At 36.7% G+C, this 26,290-nt stretch overlaps 6 protein-coding genes and 1 long non-coding RNA gene across 8 annotated transcripts; 4 read left to right on the forward strand and 3 right to left on the reverse strand.

The window, feature by feature from the left end:
• Nucleotides 1-100: 100 nt before the first annotated feature.
• Nucleotides 101-2,072, reverse strand: LOC140771739 (11S globulin seed storage protein 2-like). 2 transcript variants are annotated; one of them, XM_073113398.1, is made up of 4 exons: nt 1,922-2,059; nt 1,388-1,597; nt 579-1,302; nt 101-482 (listed from the first exon to the last, which is right to left on the reverse strand). In XM_073113398.1, exons 2-4 carry the CDS (start codon nt 1,581-1,583, stop codon nt 329-331), a joined length of 1,074 nt encoding a protein of 357 aa, XP_072969499.1. In that variant the 5' UTR covers nt 1,584-1,597; nt 1,922-2,059; the 3' UTR covers nt 101-328. The 2 variants fall into 2 exon arrangements, with proteins under 2 accessions (XP_072969499.1, XP_072969491.1); XM_073113390.1 differs by having other exon boundaries at nt 102-482; nt 1,388-1,591; nt 1,922-2,072.
• A 5,485-nt stretch (nt 2,073-7,557) lies between these two features.
• On the forward strand, nt 7,558-9,547 carry LOC140775383 (NAC domain-containing protein 54-like). Its single transcript, XM_073118651.1, has 3 exons — nt 7,558-7,739; nt 7,904-8,181; nt 9,044-9,547. The coding sequence occupies exons 1-3, from the start codon at nt 7,583-7,585 to the stop codon at nt 9,323-9,325; spliced, it is 717 nt and encodes a 238-aa protein (XP_072974752.1). The 5' UTR covers nt 7,558-7,582; the 3' UTR covers nt 9,326-9,547.
• A 253-nt stretch (nt 9,548-9,800) lies between these two features.
• Nucleotides 9,801-11,071, reverse strand: LOC140768284 (uncharacterized). The gene is made up of 3 exons (XR_012105743.1): nt 10,950-11,071; nt 10,599-10,807; nt 9,801-10,507 (listed from the first exon to the last, which is right to left on the reverse strand). It is a non-coding gene; the product is annotated as an uncharacterized lncRNA (long non-coding RNA).
• LOC140768269 (NAC domain-containing protein 45-like) lies at nt 10,820-13,576 on the forward strand. Its single transcript, XM_073108495.1, has 3 exons — nt 10,820-11,208; nt 11,339-11,616; nt 12,695-13,576. Exons 1-3 carry the CDS (start codon nt 11,052-11,054, stop codon nt 12,965-12,967), a joined length of 708 nt encoding a protein of 235 aa, XP_072964596.1. The 5' UTR covers nt 10,820-11,051; the 3' UTR covers nt 12,968-13,576.
• A 253-nt stretch (nt 13,577-13,829) lies between these two features.
• On the reverse strand, nt 13,830-14,475 carry LOC140768277 (histone H4). The gene has a single exon (XM_073108508.1). It carries the CDS (start codon nt 14,388-14,390, stop codon nt 14,079-14,081), a length of 312 nt encoding a protein of 103 aa, XP_072964609.1. The 5' UTR covers nt 14,391-14,475; the 3' UTR covers nt 13,830-14,078.
• Nucleotides 14,476-15,265: 790 nt separating this feature from the next.
• Nucleotides 15,266-19,111, forward strand: LOC140771029 (autophagy protein 5). The gene is made up of 8 exons (XM_073112385.1): nt 15,266-15,482; nt 15,755-15,879; nt 16,056-16,122; nt 16,210-16,299; nt 16,967-17,054; nt 17,178-17,321; nt 17,921-18,052; nt 18,568-19,111. The coding sequence occupies exons 1-8, from the start codon at nt 15,369-15,371 to the stop codon at nt 18,921-18,923; spliced, it is 1,116 nt and encodes a 371-aa protein (XP_072968486.1). The 5' UTR covers nt 15,266-15,368; the 3' UTR covers nt 18,924-19,111.
• A 1,338-nt stretch (nt 19,112-20,449) lies between these two features.
• Nucleotides 20,450-26,214, forward strand: LOC140774115 (UTP--glucose-1-phosphate uridylyltransferase). Its single transcript, XM_073116979.1, has 21 exons — nt 20,450-20,641; nt 20,758-20,805; nt 20,949-21,040; nt 21,143-21,233; nt 21,562-21,622; nt 21,706-21,783; nt 21,876-21,926; nt 22,234-22,307; nt 23,197-23,269; nt 23,625-23,682; nt 23,776-23,822; nt 23,901-23,966; nt 24,520-24,552; nt 24,710-24,762; nt 24,833-24,908; nt 25,019-25,075; nt 25,166-25,249; nt 25,329-25,427; nt 25,507-25,611; nt 25,866-25,937; nt 26,023-26,214. Exons 1-21 carry the CDS (start codon nt 20,556-20,558, stop codon nt 26,047-26,049), a joined length of 1,431 nt encoding a protein of 476 aa, XP_072973080.1. The 5' UTR covers nt 20,450-20,555; the 3' UTR covers nt 26,050-26,214.
• Nucleotides 26,215-26,290: the final 76 nt, after the last annotated feature.

The following is a 26,290-nucleotide window of genomic DNA, read 5'->3' on the forward strand; positions in this document are numbered from 1 at the left end:
TGTTATATGCATATTAACCCCCCCCCCTCCCTTTTTTTTTTTACTAACGGACGGCAGGTGATCGAGCTACAATTCGTTTGGACGGAGATCCATCTTCTTCCGTGGAGAATTTAATTTGGTATTGCCACTGGCCTCAAACTAAATACGTCGAACTACACATCTTTTGATTCTTTTTATCATATCGACAGAGAAAATTAAAAGAGACCGATTATTCGAGGAAAGAAATATAATAGTACAGCAGATAAGAAGTAGGCCACAGTACTATTTATGAAACGGACGAAGATATATGCTGCGTAAATTAACGAGGCTCAATATCGGGAAGCAGTTCTTAGTTCGATGGAGGTATGATGGCAGATTGAGCACCTCCTTTCGTCCTCAGAAGCTTCACCAAGTCTGGCGAAGCATTGAGAGAAGCCTCCAGAATTTGTGGAGTAAAAATGTTCATCAACGACGTCTTCCCTGTGAAGTAATTGTAGTGAGGCCTGCGACAAGATAGTAGTAACACATTAGTTTATGAGAACAGAGGAACGACTCGAAGCTTGTGGTATAAAAAGAAAGGCAAGGAGAATTAAACTTACTTTGAGGTCTTGATGAGTGCCACCCACTCCATCCCTTCATCTCCTGCAATCACTGACATGACGAAGAAACTTGGCACCACAAACAAGCACCCTTCCTTCACCTCTTCATTGAGAGCATTCCCGCCGTCGGTGCCCGCAATCTGGACACGCCCACTCCCTTTGGTCACGTATACCACTTGAACAGCTGCGTCTGGTAAGAAGCCAGGTGAGCGCATGGCTTTCGGTTCGAGCTTCGTGATATTGAGAGTGAAGGCGACTTCTTTTAGCATTGCTAGATGGGCACTTGTCAGTGTGGTTGTATGCCCTCCCTTCTTTACACACACCTCTGGCGGCGCATGCTCGATGTTTAATACCACTCCTCTTGCATCTGATGAGCTCGGTTTGATGTCATGCAGCCTTTGTGCAGGTTTGGTTAGAAGAACAGCGGGCTGACTTCTGAAGAGGCTTTGGGCATGTGCTTCCTCAATCCCCCAGGCTGTTGAGAGGAACTCTGTGGAGAGACCATTGAAGACCCCTATAGCTCCTGCAAGGAAGAAATAGCTGAAGTTTCCGGTGTGGACAGCCACCGAACTGTCACCCAGCATGACGATGGAGAACTTGGACTCCCCGTCGTTGTACCACCATGTGAGATTTCCAAGTGGGAAAACTATAATGTCCCCTTTCTTCAGCTCAATCACCTTCTGTTTGCTTTCTCCCGCCAGTACTAGTCCAACCGTGGCTTTCCCTGGACGAAGAAAGAACTTGCGTTAATGGCAGCAATGGCAGATCCAGGGCTCCAAAGAGAGAGAGAGAGAGAGAGAGGATCTTACCTTCGAGAACGAAGCCAAATTTTGGTGAATCTGCATAGTGGGGGAGTGCGAGGCCTTGCGGCTGCAAAACAAGCAGCCCGGCGCCGACCTTCATATCGGTTAGAATGGGTTGATCCGCACTGGACCAAGTAACGTATGCTCCGGCATCAGATTCGAAGATCGCCTTGCCGGCTTTGGGTGAGAGATCTACCGCCATGGCTTCTTCTGTGGCTTAAAAAAAGAATCAATAAACAGATAGACAGAAGGAGAGCAGAAATGGATGTAACTAGCGGACGAGATTAGATTTGATGGTGATATTAACTATTCGATAATTCTAGTTCTTTGTGTGGTGGAATAAAAAAAGAAAGAAAAAAGAACCCCTTTTATACTAATAACCTGCCAACCATCATCAGGTAATTGTATTTTATTGCTAATGTTCTCTGTAGCAGTCCATGGAGAGTCATTAAAATCGACCAAATATAATCGAAGCAATTAATTAATTAGCTATCTTTTGAAAGACAGATATATATATATATATATGTCGATAATGCCTACCTGAGCTAACTTTGCCACTCCCAAAGCTGAGATTATAGAAGAACTGCGCTCTTCTTCGCCATGGAGAGAGCGTCGCAATTTATAGAGGATAATACGGACATCCAATTCTGCAAGAGCAGATCTTCTGCAACCCGACCGCAGGAATTCGCTGCATCCAGATAGGCTCTGAATGGAAATTCCTGGTTTTAATTATTAATGGGAAATCGTCTCACCCTTCATTAATATTTCATAGGAACGTGTAACTCGTGGCTTTCTCCTCAATTTCATTAAGCTGTGGCCTGTGGCCTGTGGCCTGTGGAACAAAACTTGCCACCGAGAAAAGGGATATAGAATAAATATAAAACAGAAGTGTGGATCTCGTCCTTATCTCCAAGCCCGTTGAGTTGCGCAAATTTTAAAAATAATAAAGAGATCCGATCCACCGCATAATAATAATAATAATAATAATAATAATAATAATAATAATAATAATAATAATAATAATAAAAAAGTGTGGAGACACCGACTACAAAAACACATATATTTTTTTTAGAAAAATCTAAAATTTTGAATAAAAAAATTACTGGCCAGTTAGAGATCTCAGTGGAACTCCAAAAATTTGGAGGTAATTATAATAGGGTCCACTAAAAATTTAGAGCCGTTGAAAATATCTCAATGAGAATTCTAAAATGAGCCGTTGATGGGTCTTAAAATTATTCGAATAGTGACTCAAGATTATTTTCTAATATAAGTACTAAATATTAAAATACATAAATTCAATGTAATTTTGATATTTTTAGTAATGACATGTATATGTTTATTTTATATAATATAATTTTAATATGTTTAATTAAAAATAGTATTTTAAAATTATTTCTGAAACTATTAAATATTAGCTTTATTTTAAAGATCTCCATAATAGTTTTCTAATTATATATTTTTTTATTAAAATAATAATAATAAGAGGGCTCATTAAGTAATTTATAATAAATAATAATATATATATAAATATGGAACCTGGTGCATTAGAGTGCACCGGGCTTTATAGGAGCTCCTCAGAGATGTTCTAAATGTTGTATTCCCACTACCAACCAACTATAGTCGAGTTGGTAGGTACTTTTCTTATGACTAAGGCGGTCACGAGTTTAACTCTAACCCCAAATAATATTATGGAGAAATTATTTAGTAGTTTGGTGACTTGGCTCAACAACTCAACTCTATTGATAGCTTAGCGGTGCTGTTGACTTGGAGAAGTAGCTCTGCAGCGCGACAGTTTTGAGCAGTTCTTAGTGGCGTTTAGTTCAGAGCAATTATTCGACGATGCACATGACTTAAAATCTAGACTAGATAACTTATTATATTAGCTAAAAGCGCAATATCTAAGTTCTTTTGTATTTAAGAAAAATTGACTCTTTTATCTATCATTTACTGTACTCCCACTTTATTAAAAGCTAAGTGTAGTTGCTTATTTCCAATCATATTGGATCTATTTATTACCCAGGCTGATGGCGATGGCAAAAAGTTAGATGTGTACTGATATATTTGATTGCTCGTAATCTTATTATTTTAATTGTACTAAAAGATACAAAATTTATAAGATTTAAATTTAGTGCTATAAAATATATATATATATATATATATATATATATATATATTTCAAATTCAGAAATTAGAGCATTAGAATATAAAAGAAAATATTACTATTCACTATTAGCTTTTAAGCACTAAGGAAGCCAATAAGCCTCCCCCACCTCTAGTTATTTACTTCATAATGATAATAATATTAATTTTATATTAAATTTTGTACCGATTAAGGATATAAATACTACATGAGTTGTCCTTTGGGTTTTTGGCCACACAAACTAGAAAATAAATTAGCTATTAGGAAAAAAAAATAGAGGAACAAAATGGATTGGTAGTGAGAAATTTATTAGGAAATGCATCCTAACCAACCCACAATATTCATCAATCTTTTATTTTTGTAATTTTTTAATTGCCTTGTGTTTCTTTTCTGTACCTCTTTTATTTTTAATTCTTTTAATTTTTTATAAACATTTTTAGCAGTTGATTTGGAACACATGTAGATCGGATTATAGGATTATAGGGGTGTAAATGAACCGAGCTTGAGCAAGATAGCTCTAGCTTATCTCGGCTTAAAATTAAATTTATATCTAGTGTAATATGTAGGCTCTACTAGGCTTAGCTCAACTCGAGCCAAGCTTAAGCCTAATCAGAGGAAAAGACAGCGACAGTGACGACTTGCCGAAGAAGAAGAAGGCGGCAAAAAGAGAATAGACAGAGGTTGTAGGAGACCGCGGTAGATTGCCAATATAAAATGAGGAGGCTGGAGGAGCAGATACAATTGGTCGCCAAGAGGAAGAAGAACTTATAGGTATTACTTATTTAATTTGTTTTTAAAGAAATTAAATTAATGATTATTTGAAGAGGGTTAAAGTGTAAAGAGAGTGGCGTTTAAAAATTCGTAATTAAAAGAACTGATATATTTATAAGGATAAGTCAGTTATAGCAAGAAAAAGGAATAATGGAAGTGTAATCTGTATTAACGAGCGTGAATCTCAGAAGTCACGTGTCAGCATTTAAGAGAGTTTTTCTTCTCCTTCTTTGTCCTCTTAGCCATGTGTCTAATGAAGAGAAAGCTACCGTACTAAGATATTATATATATATATATATATAAGTTTGAGCTTATCGAGTCCGAGTCGATACCGGTTCGAAATTAATTTCAAACCCTATATCTTAGTTTGGTTCAGCTCAATTCAATTATTCACTAGGAGACAAGCCAACCCATCCGATCCCAAGTGGTACCTAAGCAGCTCGTTTATTTATGACAGCTCCACAATGGGACAATTGCACGATTACATAGCTAAATGGTACCCATCCAGCAATTAATATATCTTTTTGCCCAATAATTATATATGTTTGAATACTCTTAACTCCAAAGCCCCTATAAGAGGGTAAATTTAAACAAAAAAGAATTTTTTTTGCATTTGACACCCTATATTTTAACCTATTTATGATTTACACTCTGTATTTTAAATATTTATAAATTAAGCTCTTATTTTATTAAATATGTGGAGAAATATGAGTTTTTTTAAAAAAAAACACTGTAATCACTAATCCATAATAAAAAAATATTTTGCATTAATTTTGAACTAACACTATAAAAATATTCTATTAAATAGAGGTATTCTATTTCTAAAATAACTAAAATGCCTTTAGTATGACTGGATTGAAGATATTTTCGTAAATTTTTTAATACAGTTAATTTAATCTAGATGTTTAGTTCAGTTTAACTAATAGATCTAATAATAAGATATTTTCTACACATAAGTGTGTAAATCATAATTTTGTTAAAAAATAGGGTGTTATATATAAAAAATTTTATTAAAAAAAAGAAGGGAAAGATTTATAAATTTGTAGATTAATAACTAAGAGTCGGAAACCAACGGCTGCAACAGCTCATAAGAAAAACCCTGATCCTAAGTACACGGATGTGTAATCCATCTATCCCAATTAGCTCTCGATTAGCTCTTACAAATGTACGTGAAATGTCACAGTAATAGTATCTATCACCCAGGAGGCTTTGCTGGTATCATTCAGTATGTTAACCAGTAAGAATGAATCTGATTCTATCCAATGTTTCTGTCAACAAGGCAGAATAATACTTAATGAAGGGTCACTGCTACAGCATAGAAAAGGTGAATGATTGATAATGATACCACACCTAACTCACTCCAGGACCACAAAATCTGCTCCTCTAAAACAAACTTGCAGGGTGTCTAAGATCGCTTACGAATTCGACTACTAAAAGTAGTATCCGATCCATGGAACTCGGTGATGTGGTTGTTGTTTCGCCGACTTCTGCCGACCTAATAGACGTTGCAGGCATCAGAAGTCGGTGACGCAACATCCACGGTGCAGGCTTGTATGGCCTGGAGTTTACAAGTATAGTTAGTTATTATATGGGCCGAGTGGACTAGTATGGAGAAACCGGACAAGTTTACAGCCCAAATTAAAGATGATTATTATTGTTTATGAACTCAAACTTGACGTAACATTTACATATAAGGATTTGAGATCTTTGGCAGAAAATTAAAAATTTAAAGTTTTTGAAAAGGCATTAATCTTGGATCAGTGATTAACGTAGATGATTTTAACTTTGATATCATTGATTAGGTTAGTGACGGCAAAAGTTGACTCAACTGATAATCTACCATCGTAGTTTGGTTTTTGGATGAGTTTAAGTTTAATCTGATCATATTCGGATCGGAAATAGGTCGATTGGTCTAGCTCGATTATTAAACGAGTTATGTTTATATTTATTATCTTAACTTATTTATTTTGTTTATAACTTGACCAGTCGACTAGTTTATGACACGATAATACATATACGACATAGATAATATGTTTACGACTTAATTAGCTTATTTATGACCCGACTTATAATTTGTTTGTAACACAAGAAAAATTATTTATAATTAAAAAAATCTGTTTATGATTTTAAAAGATTATTTATAACTCAAAACAACTTATATAAATTTGAATAACTTGTATGACCCGATAATTCATTTATGACCTATGTAACCCTTTGAATAAATAAGTCATCAATGAGTTTAGAAATTTTGATCTATTTAATAAATAAATCGTGTTCATATTTACTTTATCATGACCTAACTCAGCCTGAACCGGCTAACCCGACTTGATTACCACCCCGAGCATTGATTTCAAAACCACACCTGCATCTCAATCACAATTTTCTACTCTATTATCTTTCTTTCTCACTTCGAGATGAATCTAATCACATGTAAAGGTGAAATTTGTATGCATTTAGATGTTTTTTCTTTTGTCATTTGCAATGATAATTGTTGGAAAGGATAGGACTAAATGGCCAAAAAGAGAAAGTGGCATGCAAAAAGCAAAGATGTGACAGCAAAGCCCTCCTGTTTCTTCTTCTTCCTCAAGACTTCTGAATCCAGCTTAAAAATATCGACTTTATGTTCTGCGTAGATACAGAAAATAGTTAAAAGTTAACTAGAATTTCTCTACAAGCTTAACCAAATCTGGAGTCAAAGAAGGCTAAAATTGTAACTGTGAGAATGCTATACTGTTGTTTTAGTCCATTAACTATGAGAAGGTTAATTTGTTGTCAAGAGATAGAAGTATACACTATATTTTTACTAATCTCGATGAAACATTTATATATTATAATATTAGGGCCATGACATATATATACTATCAAAACCCTAATAGATATATTATCACAAAGTGGACAGATGATAGATAACAGAGTGAGAAAACTGACTTTGATGCTATGTTAGATAAACTAATCGACTTAATGCATATATATATATATATATAGTACGTAGGATATCTAATATATTACACTCACCAAATGACCAACTGAGCCACTTGACAACCAAATATCTTGCAAACAGTCAAATAGGGCTGAGAAGGAAAAGAAGTGGTGGGCTACTGTAGATGGCATTGAGAGAGATTGTGAAAAGGCTCAAGCTTGTATAAGAATCTGGAAAAGAGAAAGCGAAAACTTCTTAGAGGCCAGACTTTGAAATCTTTTATATGGTGCACTAAAGGCAAAGGGAAGAAATAAGTCCTCTTTGCGAGAGAGAGAGAGAGAGAGAGAGAGAGAGAGAGAGAGAGAGAGAGATGGCTCCGGTGGGTCTTCCCCCCGGCTTTAGGTTCCACCCCACCGACGAAGAGCTCGTAAATTATTACCTCAAGAGGAAGATCCACGGCCTCAAGATCGAGCTCGACATAATACCCGAAATCGACCTCTACAAGTGCGAACCATGGGAGCTTGCAGGTTAGAAAACAATCAAGAACTCATCAAATAACATCACTACATTCATATATATATATATATATATATATATATAGATATCTCTAAAGTAGTTGTTCTTGTTGAGATATCAAAATTAATTTTCTTTTTTTCCTTATTTTAATTTCCTTTTTCTTACCTTCATGCAGAGAAATCATTCTTGCCAAGTAGGGATCCAGAGTGGTACTTCTTTGGACCCCGCGACCGCAAGTACCCGAACGGCTTCCGCACGAACCGCGCAACGCGAGCAGGATACTGGAAGTCGACGGGGAAAGATCGAAGAGTAATTTGTCAAAGCCGGGCCATTGGCATGAAGAAGACGCTGGTCTACTATAGAGGTAGAGCTCCTCAGGGCATCAGGACGGATTGGGTGATGCATGAGTACCGCCTCGACGACAAGGAGTGCGCAGATACTATGGGAATTCAGGTAGTGTTGTTGTTCACCATTTAATATTAAGAATCCAAGTATATAGTATGTTGTGCAGCTTATAGTACCACTTCAAGTTCCACATCTACTTGTTATACTACTCTTTTACTACTTGAAATTTGAATATGTATGTATATGTATGCAAATAATAGTGGCAAATCTTAGATTAAAATGTATGGTATTATGGGAAAGGAGAGATCCTACGTGGGTTATGCATGGAGTGCATGGAAAGTTAGGGGCAATTCTTGTTGCCTTTGCTTTTTATCCATTTGGCAATTCCTTTCTTCTTCGCTGGTCCTGCTTCTTTTCGAGCACATCTATTGCTTTCACTATTCTAATGAGACAAACGTTTTATTCTACCAAAAGGAAAAGGCAATGGATTCATTGCACTGCTCCCAGACATTCCCATCTGGTTTAGTTGTTCTATTGTTTATGTCTCAATTTATTGTCTTAAGATCAGACATGATCTACATTGGGTTTTGTCTGTTGATGCTTCATTAAAGCAAGGAGATCTCTGATGGTGTCCAATGGTGTCGGTGGCTTTTCACTTTATTCCATTAACTGCTTGTGTCCACTTAGATTCTCTCTCTCTCTCTCTCTCCAAGTGGAAAAAAAAATAAGTTACTCACTACACAAGAAGATACTAACGTATCTATTAGAATAATGTAGTTGGCTTTAGATTTCTATCTTCATTCCTCCTAAACCCTATATAGTATTCCAAATAGATGATGCTTGTTCTAAATGCTTGAGTTGTTAACAATTATATATTACTTGCATTGGCATCAAGGTACTTTTTTTTTTCTTTCAATCAAGATGGGTATATACTTAGACTAACAGATCCGATGTTGTTTATATTTCTCAGGATTCTTATGCTTTATGCCGAGTTTTCAAGAAGAATGTAGTATGCAACGAGGTGGAAGAGCAGGGACAATGTAGCATAACATTGGTGGAGGGATCCCAGCAAATAATCTCCAATGACTACGAGACCATGTCACCTGACATGCCTGTGGGATCGTCATCATGCATCGATGAGGATGACAAAGATGATGCATGGATGCAGTTCATCTCGGATGATGCATGGTGTTCCAACATATCGAGCAATGAGGGTGTAGATGAGCCCCCATGCGTGGCATTTGCTAGTTAAAAACAAAAAAGAAGAAGAAGAAGAAGAAGAAGAAGAAAAAAAAAGGAGCGCTTTATTCCCTTATTTTTGCTTGGGATGATCAAATATTGGTGGTAAATAATATATTTTGGTGGTTTAAATTTACATAATAAGGAAGATTATGTAACTTGCATTTCCACAAGTTCTTAAGATTGGGTTGGTCTTTAAAGTTGGTTTTGGTCCTCTGTGAGACCATGGGTGTATTTTTCTGAGGATATATAGTTCAAGTAATGAATTTTCTTTCTTCTTTTTCCCTCTTTTTTTTTTATACTGAAAGAAATAAAGGTGAAGAAGTGTTCATAGTTTGGTTTTGTTCCTAATTTTGATAATTGATCTGCAACTCTTCTGATCCAAGAGCACAATTAGAATTCACAATAAATACTTCAGCCATGAAAGTAGTTAACAAGATGACAATGAGAAGAGGCCAGGTAAAAGACAAGTAAAAGCAAAGCTTGTCTAGATCTACACATTAATACTATATTAACAACACTTGAACATCCATCTCATCTTAAGCTAATACAATATCTGCATAGAGTTCCATCATCAAAAGAGGAAAAAAAATAAAAGATACATACAAATTTTCTGAAATTATCGATAGACATCTATCGGCAGGGCAAGCAATTTTCTTCTGATATTATCCAGCTTTTTGACAATGATTGTAGCTTTCATGAGCACCTGAATCAGTGAATCCACCTTCAGATCATACTGAAGAATAAACAAATGACAAGTTCTTTTAGTAAACTGTTGAATTGAAGCACTAAAATATTGCTGAACTGTAGAGTTTTCACCTTCTTCCGTTGCCGTACTGCATAAGTCATTACAATGATATTAGGTTTTCTTTTAATGAGGATGGTGGACATACAAAAGAACTTAAGCACTTTAATGCTCGGAGTATAATATGGATGGAAAGTTACCAACTTCAGTCTACATTATACTAGAAATGTGATGATTGATAGCACCCAGAATCTGAGATCACTCCTTTGACAGGGTTTAAAGTTAGCAGTTGTGCTTGAGCTAGCTAGCATACTAGCCCATTCACGGTAGATGGCTAGCTATATGGCCCCTTTCTCTTCTCTTTTCCTTTTGTCTCTGTAATACCAATCCCAAGACAAATAAAGAAGAGGTTCGTATGCATTTAGTGATTCTCTTCTTACATGACAACCTCTGAAAATGAACAGTAAGAATAGAGCTCACAAAGGGACCTACGAGGAAGGAGTCAAAGAAAAGAATGACTGCAAATATTTTTAGAAATTACCTCTTTTATCACACACCAGGCCAATAAAACAACTTTGAGAAGTAATCTGAGAGATGAAGTATCAATGTCAACAGAAAAGAGAGTAACAAATGAGGCAGAGTAAAATTTGAGTTCCCACCACCTGATATCTCTGTAGTTTTGTTCTAGAGTTGGCCAAGGTTTTCACTGGCCATCTATTGTTATCAAATGGACGAGAATTCCATTATATCCTGCAAGAAATTTAAAGCTTTCAATGTCAACTGAGAGCTGTCAAGGGAAAAATTATGTTGCAATGCTAGATGATACCACAACACAGTAAAATAGATATTTCTATCCTGTGTAAGAATCTGAAAAAGAGAAAGTGGCAACGACCTGCAGGTCATGCTTCAATTCTTTTATAAGGGAACTAAAGGGAAAGGAGAAGACAGAGGTTGCTTGAGAGAGAAAAAGAGCGAGCAGGGTTAACAAAGGAGGATGGCTCCGGTGGATCTTCCCCCAGGCTTTAGGTTCCATCCGACTGATGAGGAGCTAGTGAATTACTACCTCAAGAGAAAGATCCATGGCCTCAAAATCGAGCTGGATATAATCCCAGAAGTTGATCTCTACAAATGTGAACCATGGGAATTAGCAGGTCAGACTAAAAATTCTGTATCAACTACTACAATCTTTCTGATACTGCTGTGAACTGATTTGGAAACCAAAATTGTATTTATCAAACACGCAATGTGAATTTAAGAAACCTATGTTCTATTTCCAAGCAGACAAGTCGTTCTTGCCAAGCAGGGATCCAGAGTGGTACTTCTTTGGGCCACGAGATCGGAAGTATCCTAATGGATTTCGCACAAACCGAGCAACCCGAGCAGGCTACTGGAAGTCGACAGGAAAAGACCGGCGAGTTTGCTACCAGAACAGATCAATTGGTATGAAGAAGACACTAGTCTATTACAGAGGTCGAGCTCCACAAGGTATCCGGACAAACTGGGTGATGCATGAATATCGCCTGGATGACAAGGATTGTGAGGACACAGTGGGAATTCAGGTTAGTGGCCAGCATCTCTCTGTCATTTAAATTGACAGTTAATCATCGGCAGAATAGGAAATGGGTATCACCTTCAGTAAAAGATTTATTTAGCTGCTTCTTATTATGCTATCTAATAATCCTTTGGACGTTAAAATCTCCTTATTCCTTCCACATGCACTATCCTGAAAACCATGCAAATGCTTAATTCATCAGCATGGTCAAGGTTTAGTTCCTCAGTTTGTGATTAATTCACAGCATTAGAGAATCAATTTGATCCACTATAGGTTTTAGTTTAAAATGCTAAAAAATGTACATGTAGCTGTCACATGGCAAACAAGGCAAAGGAAGTAAGGAAAGAAGATCACCTACGCGGATTATGCATAGAGTGCATCTAAAGTTAGGTTCCCCCACAATACCTTTCTCTTTTTTCTCCTATCCATAGAAATATGTAGGTAAAATGTTCCTTGCTTCCTATGGTTCTTTGGTACTTGCCAAAGTACTGCATATAGGTAGCTTTCAATATTATAATGAGACAAGTTTCTAATTCAGGTATTCTACCAAGAGATATATACCATTCTCTTCTCGCTTAAGCACCAACTGCATTCTACCATGATCACTCCATTGCCAAGACCAGACACGATCTAGGAGTTGCATGTTGATGCCACCTTAAAAGTTACATATCTCTTACTGTCACCAATTGTGACGGTGACATTTTCTCTTTATTCTCAAATTGCCCATCAGCCACCCAAAATCTTGCTAGGAATGTAACCACTCTTCATTACTTTCAAAGCATTCTATAATTTTGATAGGAAGTAACATTTTCCAACTTTATCCCGGGTAAAACCTACACAAGTTTATGATACTCTCCTATCCAAAATGGCAATAGTGGATAGTGATAATAATCATATTTATACAAGAATAAAGTCCTTATCAATTAGTAGCATTTTCTTTATTCAGCAATCAAACAGGGACTATCTCAAGAATTCTTCTTATCGAATATTGATAGCTGCATCAAATTTCCTATCTGGGTTCATACAGGTTGAAGTTTAATACGCAGAAGCAGTATCAGCTTATCATTCTTTCTGACATGTCTCAGGATTCATACGCACTTTGTCGAGTATTCAAGAAACATGTGGTCCTTACAGAAGAAGAAAAGCAAGGAAAATGCACATTGGTGGAGAGTTCCCAAGAGGTAATCAAAGAACACGAAACCATGTCACCGGATGTGCCTATGGGACCATTGTCAGCATGCATAGATGAGGATGATAAGGACGATGCATGGATGCAGTTCATAACTGATGACGCATGGTGCTCTAACATACCGAGTAATGGGGTAGGGGAGGCTTCTTCTATAGCTTTTGCTGATTAATGACTTCTCTCTGCTCTTCTGTTTGATTTGGATAATAGAGAATGACATATATCATCACATGATGGGAGTATAAATATATGCAGCAGGAAAATTGTCATCTGATTTGTGAATGTATAAGGCAAATGTCATGCATTTTGTGGGATATATTGTACATGATAAATCAGCTTATATTTTTCTTTCTTCTTCGTTTGTGTTTATTTTACTTTTTGCTAGTTAACAAATAACAGAAAACTTTGTAGAGGAGTGTAAATATTTCAGATCAATGACAAGTACCAAAATCTTGTCAAAGTTAATGTACTTGTCAATTTAAACTGAGGTCTTATTTATATATCGCACAAAACTACAAAACCAATACTTATTTCAAGTATAAATTCTAAATTAGCCTTTAGCAGTTGGCAATCCTAGAATCTAAGTCATGATTCCAAAGTAAATATTCATGATATGTACAGATGTACTGAGGATTGCTGGTAAGATATCATTGGTTTTATTTAGTTCGTTATTTCCAGGTAATAAGTTTGGGGACAAGAAATCTCAATAATCAAAGATCATATACCTACAATAGACAAATAGGATTGGAGAGTCAAAAAGGCATGATATTATGAAATTTAAACAAGAGATCATATGAATTACCAAGAGGAGTTGCATCTAAGGACCCTATGATTCCTAATATGAGCTGCGCCTTGCATCAATACTCTTCTCCTGCAAAGAAGAGTAGCATAAACATAAGGGGGGAAAGAAAACCTACAATAAGAGGCAAGAAATAGAAGGAGAAGAGCCTAAAGGCAAATGTTTTTGAGGGCGATCGCCATATCATACGAGCACAAAATTTACAACACGCCAGATAGCATAAATAATACCATCGTCAATTAAATTTATCATTAAGATATAATTTTGATACGAATTTGCAAAACTTCACGCCATTCGATGGGAGAATATGTCACAAATGTATCAGACCTTACAATCATTTTGCTGGGACTCCATTTCCAAATTTCACGCAAATAGGATTTCGAAAGGCAAAAGTATTTGATTCAAAATCTACATGCACTAAACTTCAAATTTCCATTACAGAATAAAAAAGATTACAACTTCTCAAATCCCACATACATCAACCTTAACCACCGAAACCATAGAGGGTACGCCCCTGGCGCTTGAGAGCATACACGACATCCATGGCCGTAACGGTCTTGCGGCGAGCGTGCTCAGTGTAGGTGACGGCATCGCGGATGACGTTCTCGAGGAAGATCTTGAGGACGCCACGTGTCTCCTCATAGATTAAACCACTGATCCGCTTCACACCGCCACGCCGCGCAAGGCGGCGAATCGCCGGCTTCGTGATGCCCTGGATGTTGTCGCGAAGCACCTTGCGGTGGCGCTTGGCGCCACCTTTGCCTAAACCTTTGCCTCCCTTGCCGCGGCCCGACATCGCTGCACTCTACAACGGATCGAAGGAGATAATTTGTTTGATTTGGAGAGGGAAATGGATGGATTTGTGAAAAAACTTGGGTGAGGTGGTGGGATTTTTATAGGGAGGGATTGGGATTTTTGATTTTGGGGGGAAAGGAAAAGAGAAGAAGCGATCCGTGAAGTGGTTGTTAGTAGCCGTTGATTTTGTATGGACGGTTTAGATGGGCTAATTTCTGTTTGGCACGGATCGGTGACGTGGAGGGAGTTTGTGTTTCTCTTACAAATAAAATTTCCTTCTTTTATTATTTCTAAAATAGAATTTTGTATTTGCTAAATAATACTAACCCCTACTATTCAATAAATAAATAAATAAAATTTAATCCAAACATCATATTAATTAATTAATTAAATTAAATTAAGCCTCCAAATAACTTTTAATCATCATATTAAAGGAGCGAGATAAGATTAATATAGGAAAGATAAATTTATCATTTAAATTCTACTTTTTATTATATTCCGCGGGTGTTTTTTTTATATTAAATTAGGTATTGTTCAGTATTTTTCTTTTTTTTTGCCAAATAAGAGTGTCATATGTAACTTTTTAATTATTAACTAAGTATCTTGCCTCAGTGGTCCTAAAAATATAGGATAGTGGTAAAACTATATTTGTATTTATTTTTATCTATAAATATATATACACGTAGACACAGGTACATATTAAATATTTTAATATTGCTATCCGAATAATATTTTTCAACGTATATATTTCAACTCATCTCCAACAAAACTCGGATACGAACCAAATGCTATAATTATTGGATCTGGATCCAAACCCGAACGGAAACGGATCGTGCTAGGGGATCGCCCATTATTAGTTCAATCGGGTACGGAAGCAAGCGCTTCATCACCTGAAGGTTCCCGTCCTTCGCAGAAACTGTGAGCTTGAAAGAGATCTCCTCGCCGCGAGGGGAGGAGGAAGCGAGCTTAGAAGAAGTCAATGGAGTTGTGCTCGGAGGAAGCGGTGAAGCGCGTGTGGCAAGGCGCGATCCCTCTCCAGATCCATCTCCACGAATCCGAGGTCACCTCGTTACCGCCGCCTCCTCCGGTTCTGGTGAGTCTCTTCCATGTCCTAGAATCCTTCGTCTATTATGAGAGCCTATTCGATCTTGGTCTTAGATGTTCTTGTTGCCTTTCACTGGATGCGTTGTTGTAGTTCTAATCTTAGTTGTTCTTAGTTTTTTGTGAAATTTATGTGCGATTTCGCGATTTGGTTATCGATTAGTAGAAATAGGGTAATATCACAGCATGATGGCAAAGAATAGATGCTATAGATTGGTGTGGAGAAGTTTTTAATCTTGTGAGAATATTTATATTCTTTTTCAGGTTCTAGGGCCAAGAATTGGGTATCTTCCTCTATTAGTGCCTCTTATAAAGGCTCATTTCAGTAGCTCACTTCCTCCTGGCAATGATACTATCTGGTTTGACTACAGAGGCCTGCCGCTTAAGTGGTATATGTTTTTCTTTTAATATCTGTGCAATATCTTAGGGGGTATAATCTGTTTGCAGGAAACCCAATTTATAGCAATAAACATCTTTTAGCTCGATTGCGATTGGATATTTAGCAATATTCTGCGGATCAGCAGATATGCCATTGCGGGCTTTAATCCTAATGCATATTTTATAGGTATATACCCACAGGAGTTCTCTTTGACCTTTTATGTGCAGAACCAGAACGACCTTGGAACCTAACAGTAAGTCCTGTTTCAACCTCTATCTGATAGCTTGAACTCTAGTGAAAGTGGAGCTATATTAAAACTGGTTGGATGGAATATTGACAGGTTCATTTTAGAGGACATGCTGGAGAAATTTTGGCGCCCTGTGAGGGTGAAGACAGTGTAGAGCGGAGCTATATTAATTCATTAAAAGAGGTTTGTCTTATGAGAACATATCTTTTGCTTGACTTCACCACATATATCTACTTTATCAATATTAGTAGTGTGAGTTGGGAGAAGTACATTCTACATTATTTCTATTTATTGACTAAAATTTTACGTAAGTATATGTTTCTAGTTAAAGCACTTATATCATCTTAACAAAAGTTGAAACAGCAAAACTATCGAGTAGAAATCATTTCCATTATCCTTTGAATGTAACGCCTAAATAGGCTGGCCCAAGATGGTGCAAGTGATGAGGATTACTTAATTCTAAATCATCAGGATATATGTACTTATTCTCTCCCCTGTCAGCCTTCTTTAATTTTTTGCTGTTCTTGTTGCCAAACTTTCCATATTGGAAAGGTTTTGTTGATCCCTTGCTGCCAAGCTTGATATGACTTGAAGAGATTGTGCACAAACTTTCTTTGCAGATAGCTAAATAGGAGATCTCTTTCTTTTCTCAGCTATCCTGTATTTTTTATTTTCATTTAGTTTCCGCATCAAAGTAGCAATGCAATGTAACCACTGTCTGATGTTTTCTGGATCATTATAAAATTAATGTATACGTTATTACTTCTATGCTCACTGCTAGTATGCAAGAGAAATAATACAAAATATTTTACCTTTATTTGGTGCTTATAACATACATCTATGTGTGCAGGCGGCATACATTATAAATGGTAACTGTAAGAACGTCATGAATATGTCTCAAGCTGATCGAGTTGACCTCTGGCAGTCATTGTTAAGAGGTACAAGTACACTGCAACTGGTGCTTGTAAAATGTTCCTAATACAAGATCTTTTTCTTTTTGATAGTCTCTAGTCTCTTCAGCATTTTTCTTTCCTTACTTCTATAGATGATATTTGCATCAGGTAACATGGACGGGTACCTTAACATTTCATCTAAACTAAAGCTTGGACCAGTTCGAGATGACTGTTTAATGAGAACATCTTCGTCACTGGCACAGCATCAACAAGCTAACGCTGAACCTGAATCTGTTGGATCTGGTCGACAATGTAATTCTTTTGCCTTTGAAAAACAATTTTAACTTTCATCATGTATCATAATCCCAGAAACTAATATATTACTATCAGATATACATGCAACTTAGTGTATGTGTTCACCTTCCTATTTTGAAAAAGAAGTTATACTGCTTGTGCATTTAAGAGAAAATTATCAATAAACAAGATCAGGGATTTTTAATAAAAAAAAGTTTCAGCATTCAAAATTTGGTTAAACCAGTCTCTCCCAGCATTGTGTGCAGATGCTGTTGGATTATGTGGATCTCAGATGGCCCTATGTCCTAGATGCAAAATGAATATAAACAACTCAGTAACTCAATATAAACTTCTGACACTTTTTTTTCTAAATGGATTTTTAACTATTATTTATGGACTATCATGTACTTAATACTCATCTATGCCACTTCTTCTCTCCATGTCCATTCAGAACTTTCAGGACATTCTTTTTTCAGCATTTCGTCGCACTAAGTCTTCTTTTACTCATGAATAAGACAAACTTGTTAATTCGTAATCACTCGTGTCATGCATGACTAACAATCTGATGATTATAAGCAAGACCTTCGTTTTTTGTTTACCAATTAATCTTTGGTCAGGCAGGATCCCTGTTCGGTTATATGTTCGGAGTGCTGGTGAAAGTCTTGATGATTTAGAAGATGCACCGACAGTTGATAGTTGGGAAAGAGTATCATATATAAACCGACCGTATGAATTTCGCAAGGATGAAGGTACTCTAATGAACTCTTTAGGACATCACAGTCTTGCTATTTTGTTTACCCTTTCATCTTTGCCTCTGTTGCTGCATGTTTCCCTTTGCAATCTATTCTGACTTTGATGTGACCCTTCCATCTTTGCCTCTGTTGCTGCATTGCTCCCTCTGCATTCTATTCCGACTTCAATGTGAATTTTATTCTCTTTATCTTTGCCTCTGGATGTTTCATTTTCACATTCTCTTCTGATTTGAACTTGCTGTAACTTATATTGAAATATTTAAAAGCTTATTAATGCCTTCTGTGATCTATCTGATTACCTTTTGGACCAAGCGGCAGTTTTTTTTTTTTTTGCATTGCGACAATGATAACAAATTTTTTTTTTCATTCTATCCAATTTGTTAGTTATGTTCTTTTCTTTGCAACCACTGATAATTTCCTTTTGCTGCATTACATTCTCCAAAAGTTGTATGTTCTTAATTTTTTATCCATTTTGTTTGCTTCTAAAGGAAGTTATGTGCATGGTGTCATAGGTAACTATATCACTTTGAAGCATGCCATGAAATGTTTACTGCCAGAGATCTTTGGTGATGAATCATTATTTGGTGATTACGACTCTATGATCAGAAAAGAACCAAAAGATTCAATTTCAGAGGATTCAGAGATAATTAATGCATCAAAAAGCTCTCAGGCAGAAGAAATATCATCCAGAAAGCAGTCTGAGGTGCATTCACCCAAGAAGGCAAAAGTAAAGCTGATTCGTGTTCAAGGGATTGAACTGGACATGAACATTCCTTTCTTTTGGGTGGTTAACAACTTAAAGAACCCCGAATACTTCCTTCACATATGTGTATTTGTTGGGTTATCTTCAGAACCCAAATCAAGATGATGTTTGGCAACCTCAATTCCCTTGCACAAGATGGTGATTCCATTGATTTCTTCTTCTTTTTACCCCCAGTTAACACCTTATTTATTGTACAGGTTTGAAATTTTCACTCCCCATCTCAGATTTATCAAGTGGTTTGTATATTATGGAAAGGGCTTGCCTCAAAGCTAATGAAAATGCATATTAAGTTGCGCTATTGTTGATGTATAAACTGTTTACTGAAATGGATTCTTGGTTGTCAGATAATTTCTTTTTATTTGCCAATGTATAGAATATAGCCATGTTCCTTCACCTAACGAGGGATTTCCAAGTTGCTGTGGCACGGGCTACTGTTATTGTTTTTATTTATTTCACTTCTTTCTTGATAAACATTTGATGCATTAAACAACCTTGTTTGGTTGCACTAGAAAAGGTATAGCAATTCAAGGTCTCGTTCTTTTTGGATATTTACTTATGTCACCCTCTTTCTTTATCAAGCTCCACTTAGCTGGTATTATTTCACTGATGTCCTCAATTTATGTGAACTTTGTGTGAGATTTGGGATTACAAACGAAATACTTGATACTCCCCATAATTAATCTTCTAAACTGCTGCATATGAAAGTAAAAGTTGCCCTCTACTAGCACAAGTATTATATGTTTGCTTATGCTTCTATGGTACACTTAGCTGCTCAATCTATTAGCACTAAATCTCATATTCTCTTTTTTAACTTTTTTTTCTCTCTAACAAAAAAGGAGCACCGTTAACTACTCCAATCTATGACACCTCGTTCCATTTTAAGGTCTCGCATTTCCATCATGGTTTTGCTGACTGCTAACCAATAGCCATCAGTACAGAGCGAAAGTTAAGCTCGTTAGGTGATGGAGAAAAAATCGAACACGTCGTTTCTTCGTATTGTCTTCCCCCATTAACGGCTACGAGCTTTCCAAGAATCTTATTTAAGCATAACTGTGGGGCCTAAGAATCTAACATTTTCATAACCAAATCTCCTATAAACTATTACGGTTGACAATAACATAAAAGTACCCTTTCGACTATAACCAGTTTTTTTCATGTACTTGCGACGTCAGCAAATGTTAGCAATGCTCATAAACTAGGAAGACAACGTCGAATCAAATATTTAGCTCAAATCGCTGTTGACGTATTCTACTTCATACATTACATCGGGCCTATGTTTCTTACCATCGATCCGTTGAATTTAGTATACTAGTATTTTGAGCTCTAAATCGAGTCGGGCCAAAACGAGCTGGGTTTGGCTTGAGCTCCAGCTCGACTATTTTTTGCGCTCGAAAGCGGGGCTCGAGTTCGGCTCGAGCGGCTCGCGAGCCGCCGCTATAGCTTGGCACCGCTGATTACTATTACGTATTTACGTCCATAGAATAGACCTCTTATTGCCACGTGTCCTGAATATTCGCGTCCTCACGACGCTACCCGCCATATACGTAGGAATATTCCGTTATGCGTAACGGCAGGACGTCATCTCGCCGTTATATATTCTATAAAATGGAGCTCCTCTTCTCAGTCGCATAGTCACCACCCTTCTCCTATCTCCTCTCACCCATCCGAAGCCTCTCGATTCCTCTCCTCGACTCTATTCTCTTCTTCTTATTCTTCTAGATCCGAGATCGATCTCTAATGGCTACCGTCGCTGCGAGCCCTATCGCCGCAGAGGAGACGATCGAGAAGCTCCGCTCTGCTGTCGCTGGCCTCGGTCAGATCAGGTGAATCAACATTCTCGATCTCATCAGAGTTCCCGTTATTAGCTTTGCCTTGTTGAGCTTAATGATCTCAGATCTGATGCTAGACTCTGAGATTTTTTTTTTCTTGTTTTTGACAGTGAAAACGAGAAATCTGGGTTCATCAATCTCGTATCTCGATATCTGAGGTAAATTCGATCCGGTTACTTCTGATCCCGTGGATTTTGATGCTTATTGCTTGATTAGATCTTGAATTCGGCTTCGTTTTGTGTTTATTTTTGGTCATTGGTGTTTGAGACGTTGTTTACTTGTGCTGTTGATGGGATTCTAGTGGAGAAGCGGAGCAGATCGAGTGGAGTAAGATCCAGACTCCCACTGACGAGGTTGTGGTGCCCTACGAGACCTTAGCGCCTCCTCCAGAAGGTAATTTTTTTTTTCGGGATTTAAACGGATCTTCCATTTACTGCGTGTACTTTATTAGATCTTGTCCGATTATAAAATGTGATCGTGTTGTTTGGAATACAGATCTTGAGGCAACTAAGAAGCTTCTTAACAAGCTTGTGGTGCTAAAGCTCAATGGAGGTCTCGGGACGACCATGGGATGTACTGGTCCCAAGTAAGTATGATTTGAATTATTACTTATTAGAATCTAAACTGGTGTATCCACCAATTCCTTGATATGTTATGAGATCAATGCCAACTTTGTGATGATTTTTTAATTCCGTGAGCATATTCTCTATTGTACAATGCATGAGAAATATTGATGAACTTATGTCAAAAATACATGAATGCCTATATACCTACTTGTTCTATGATATCTTTTGTAATTATGTAATGCACAGAATTGGTGATGTCTGTTCAAGGTGACATGAGCTTATAAATTTTTTCACTCTCCTGACACTCATTAACGTGACTGCTTTAATATGAATTATTATCTGTTGCAGGTCTGTTATTGAAGTCCGTAATGGATTTACATTTCTTGACCTAATTGTCATCCAAATAGAGGTATTATGATTTCTGATAGTCTACTAGTTCTTTTACATTTACTTTATTAATTGTAGGTAACTTATGTTATATATCATTCACAGTCCCTCAACAAAAAGTACGGATGCAATGTCCCATTGCTTTTAATGAACTCATTCAATACTCATGATGACACCTTAAAGGTGACTTTCGACACCTTCATTTTTCTAAACATCAGGAAACATTCTTGTTGTTATTATTGGCTTGCTAACCAATTTATATATCTTTTATGAAGATCGTGGAGAAATATTCCAACTCAGACATTGACATTCACACATTTAATCAGGTACATTTTTCATCTTATTTTCTGATCTAATTTCAGTATCTAGGTCATCTTGCAGTCTAGAAATTAGTCCCATTGCATGGGGCTCCTGCAAGTTGGAAGCCAGGGAGGGTACGATGTACAAACACATCCTTACCCAATTGCCAAAGAGGCTTCATGTGAGTCAAACCTGTGACTCACATTCTATAGTGGCAAGCATGACTGTCACGATAAGTGGCCATTTTCAGGCTGTATCACCTTAGTCAAGGGAAGAAGGCCATTTAGTTGTTTCGCAGCTGATCTGATCATGTCCAAATTGATTGTTATGCAGAGTCAGTACCCTCGTTTAGTTGTTGAGGACTTTTCGCCATTTCCATGCAAAGGACAGGCTGGAAAGGATGGCTGGTTAGTTATTTTCTATACTCTACATTAATAGCCATTTCAGGCAATGAGGGACATACATGGTATTATGACACTATGGTAGAGATCATTGGACAAATTACTTTTTTCGGTTTTTCCTCACTGAACTAGCTGCAGCATTGCACTATAGTGGGCAATGGATTATGGGAAAAGGATTTTCTGAGACAGCAAATTCTTTTGTTTAAGTCTGTTTGGCCACTTTTTGTTTGCTAAAAAGAAACACTTTAGCTATTTATCCTTGAAATACTGAAACTTAACTTCCTTTGATTTGCTCAAAGGAGTATGAGAGGCTTTTGTTTCAGTCCTCATCAAGTAGGTTCTTTGTTTGATTAAGAAGGTGACATTGAGGAAGCTAGTATTTCTTTTTTTTTTTGTAATTTTCTTCTTGACTTCAATATGTTTGTTAGCATTTGTTTCTTGTTTTGTTGGCATTTATTTCTATCTTGTGGTTTGCCTCTGGTAAGACAGAAGATGATTTAAGACTTGCCTTAAAATAGATGTGTTGCACCTTATCCAACTCTGGCTGGATTTATTCAAATTCATAGCAGCATATATGGGCATAATCTCTATGTCATAACTCATAAGGATCAATATGTTAGCAGTGAATTCTTGTAGGATTTGTATCTAAGCTTAAGAATTTTCAAGCCATATAAGCTCAAGAATGTCAGAGTATATATGAAAAATTATCTTCAATATTCCTTTTGCAAGCAACACTTCGCATAGCAATCCACCTAGTTTGGATCAGTCAAAAGAAAAAAGAGAAAAGAAGAAAAGTAGTACCGGGATATTTTCTCCTTCATACTTACGGCTGCATTGATCAATAATATCTAATTTATGGATTGCAGCATCTTGAATGTTTTGTCTGAATGTGTAGGTATCCTCCGGGCCACGGTGATGTATTTCCATCATTGATGAACAGCGGCAAGCTTGATATCTTGCTATCGCAGGTTAGCATGAGGATTGTACCCGTCACATTAAAAGCTAAATTACATTTTCACAATCTAAACTATGATTTGGTAATTTATATCCATGAAGAATAAAGAAGTACTATCTGCCCCTGAACTATATAAGGTGTATAGTTCTCTACCCATATGTTAGGGTAAAGGTTGTACATTTTAGATAGTATAAGGGGTGAAAAGATTTACAATTTTTATTCTTTAGGGTTTCATGTGATACCGGGTCATAGTGGAGGGGATGAAAATTGTAATTTAGTCATAAAAATGCTACCGTATGAAGTGTTAGTCAAGTTTTCTTATTGTCTTTGCTTATTTGTTAATTGATCCTATTTCTAATTTCTTTCAGGGCAAGGAGTATGTTTTCGTAGCAAACTCCGACAACTTGGGTGCTATAGTTGACATAAGTATCCTCATATTATGGTTGTAGTTGTAATTCCCAATTCAAGTATGTTTTTGGATTTTTCAAATTGTGTTGTACCTTTGACCAACAAACACAGAGATCCTAAACCATTTGATCAACAACCAAAATGAATACTGTATGGAGGTATTTGATTTCTTAACTTGGTAATTGGACTTAATCAATTAACTGAACCCATAACTCAAGACTTGTAGTGCTTCTCAGGTTACTCCAAAAACTTTGGCTGATGTTAAAGGTGGCACACTGATTTCATATGAAGGACGGGTTCAGGTATATGGGGGTTTGATTTTACTCTTGGTGCTATGCATTCACCATTATTTCTTGATACGAATATATGACATTAGTGATATTAGTGCTCACCCTACTTAACAGATTAATTTGGAAAACAATTAACTGGTGCTAAAATTTAGTTGATAAATCTTAGTTATACTTATGCCATAGCCACCTCAAGTTGTATATACGTAGGTCATTTATTTGATGAACTTTATCATGTGTTTCATGTCTGCATTTTTGTGCAATTCATATACCATTCCTTTTCGAATAAGCACAATTAAGTGAATTCTGCTTTACATTATGCTGGAATTAGCTGAAGCATCTTATTACAGAGTACATTTGAACTGAAGCATATCCTTAAATTAATTGCTAATGGAATACATTTTTGACATGTGTAAGATATAGTTAACAAACTCGTTCTATATCTTATTTTAGATCTTAAACAGAGTGCATTTGGACTGCCACACTTTATATTTGTATCTTTACTGATAATGTTTGGTTCAATTCTTTCCTGACATTTTAACATTTTTCTTGTACAATACTTTTGCAGCTTTTGGAGATTGCACAAGTTCCTGATGCACATGTAAGCTCCAAAGTAGTTATTTAATATGTTTGACCATTCAATTATTGTGTTATTGTAAACAAAATCATCTCCGACATGTCCACAAGCAGCACTTGTTCTGAACTTCTGATAATTCAAAAGGAGTATGATATTAAGTTGGCGTACTCTTGTGGCCCAGGTGAATGAATTCAAATCAATTGAGAAGTTCAAGATCTTCAACACCAACAACCTGTATGTGAACTTACAAGTTATGCTAGAATGAAATATGCATCTTGATTGTATCTAACGTATTAGATAACAGATGGGTGAACTTGAAGGCCATTAAGCGGCTTGTTGACGCTGACGCACTTAAAATGGAGATTATTCCAAACCCCAAGGTGATAATCCATTTGAAAACTAGGTTTCCCTTTGGCTTTCTCATTCAATCAGTTGTAAGTTATCTGACTTATCGTTAAGGAATAATTCTGATGAAGTGCTTAATTTCTAGGAAGTGGAAGGTGTCAAAGTTCTTCAACTGGAAACGGCAGCTGGAGCAGCCATTCGGGTACTTAAATAAATTGAGTGCTTGCTTTCTAATATTTGGTCTTTATCATTTGAAACTCTTAAGCATCTTCTCATGTTTTCTGTGAGTCAGTTCTTTGACAATGCAATCGGTATTAATGTTCCTCGGTCCCGGTTTCTACCGGTGAAGGCAACATCAGATTTGCTGCTTGTGCAGGTTTGTATGCTCTTTCTGGCTAGAATTAACAATTTAACATGAACCACTATGGCTTACTAAGGAAGATATCCTATTGCAGTCTGATCTTTATACCTTGGTTGATGGCTTCGTTATCCGCAACAAAGCTAGAGTAAATCCCTCAAATCCCTCAATTGAATTAGGACCGGAATTTAAAAAGGTAAATCTTTAAATGACTGTGCTGCTCTTAAAAAATTGTGAGTTTAGATTGCAAATAATAAATCTACCAATACTTTCAGGTTGGCAACTTCCTTGGTCGCTTCAAATCCATACCCAGCATAGTTGAGCTTGATACCTTAAAGGTTTCTGGTGATGTATGGTTTGGTGCTGGCGTGGTACTTAAGGTAATCTTGCAAGTGCTTGCATTCAAGTCGTTTACCATGGGTGATTTATTGTCTTTGAACATTAATTTCCTTTCGGTGTCATTTTATCTTGGATAAGTTAACCATTTCTACATTCTTCATCCATGACTTCAGAAATCCTCTTTTCGCATCTTTCCATCTTGACCACCAGTGTAGTTTGTAGGCTTCAAGCTATTTTATCTCTTATCTCTACTAATCTGGCTACCCGAATTCCCATCTATGAATTCTCTCAACAGGGCAAGGTGAGCATCACAGCAAAATCCGGGGTGAAGTTGGAGATTCCAGATGGAGCTGTGCTTGAGAACAAGGTATGAGACTCAAAATTTTCAGCCCTCTCTGCATCCATGAATGCCGAGTTGCATTAGTAAACAATCTTTGTTCTCCCTGTTTCAGGAAATCAATGGCCCTGAGGACATCTGAGGAGACGTTTAAATTTCGTCAATTTTGTTTTATGTCATGTTACATAAATTTTACGAGGCCCTTTTGGCCAGTTTGAGCGTTGGTTCATGTTTGCATGCAGCTATGTGGATGTAATGCACATACCTCATTCAACATATAATAATCTATGATCATCTTTTCCGTGCATTCGTTTCCTAATTTAGGGTAATATGTAGTTCTTCCATTGATGTTAACAATCTGTTGGTCTGATATTAACAAAGTT

Source organism: Typha angustifolia, chromosome 2 (genome assembly GCF_048772165.1).
Source record: "Typha angustifolia cultivar Huaian chromosome 2, ASM4877216v1, whole genome shotgun sequence".
NCBI classification, from domain to species: Eukaryota; Viridiplantae; Streptophyta; class Magnoliopsida; order Poales; family Typhaceae; genus Typha; species Typha angustifolia.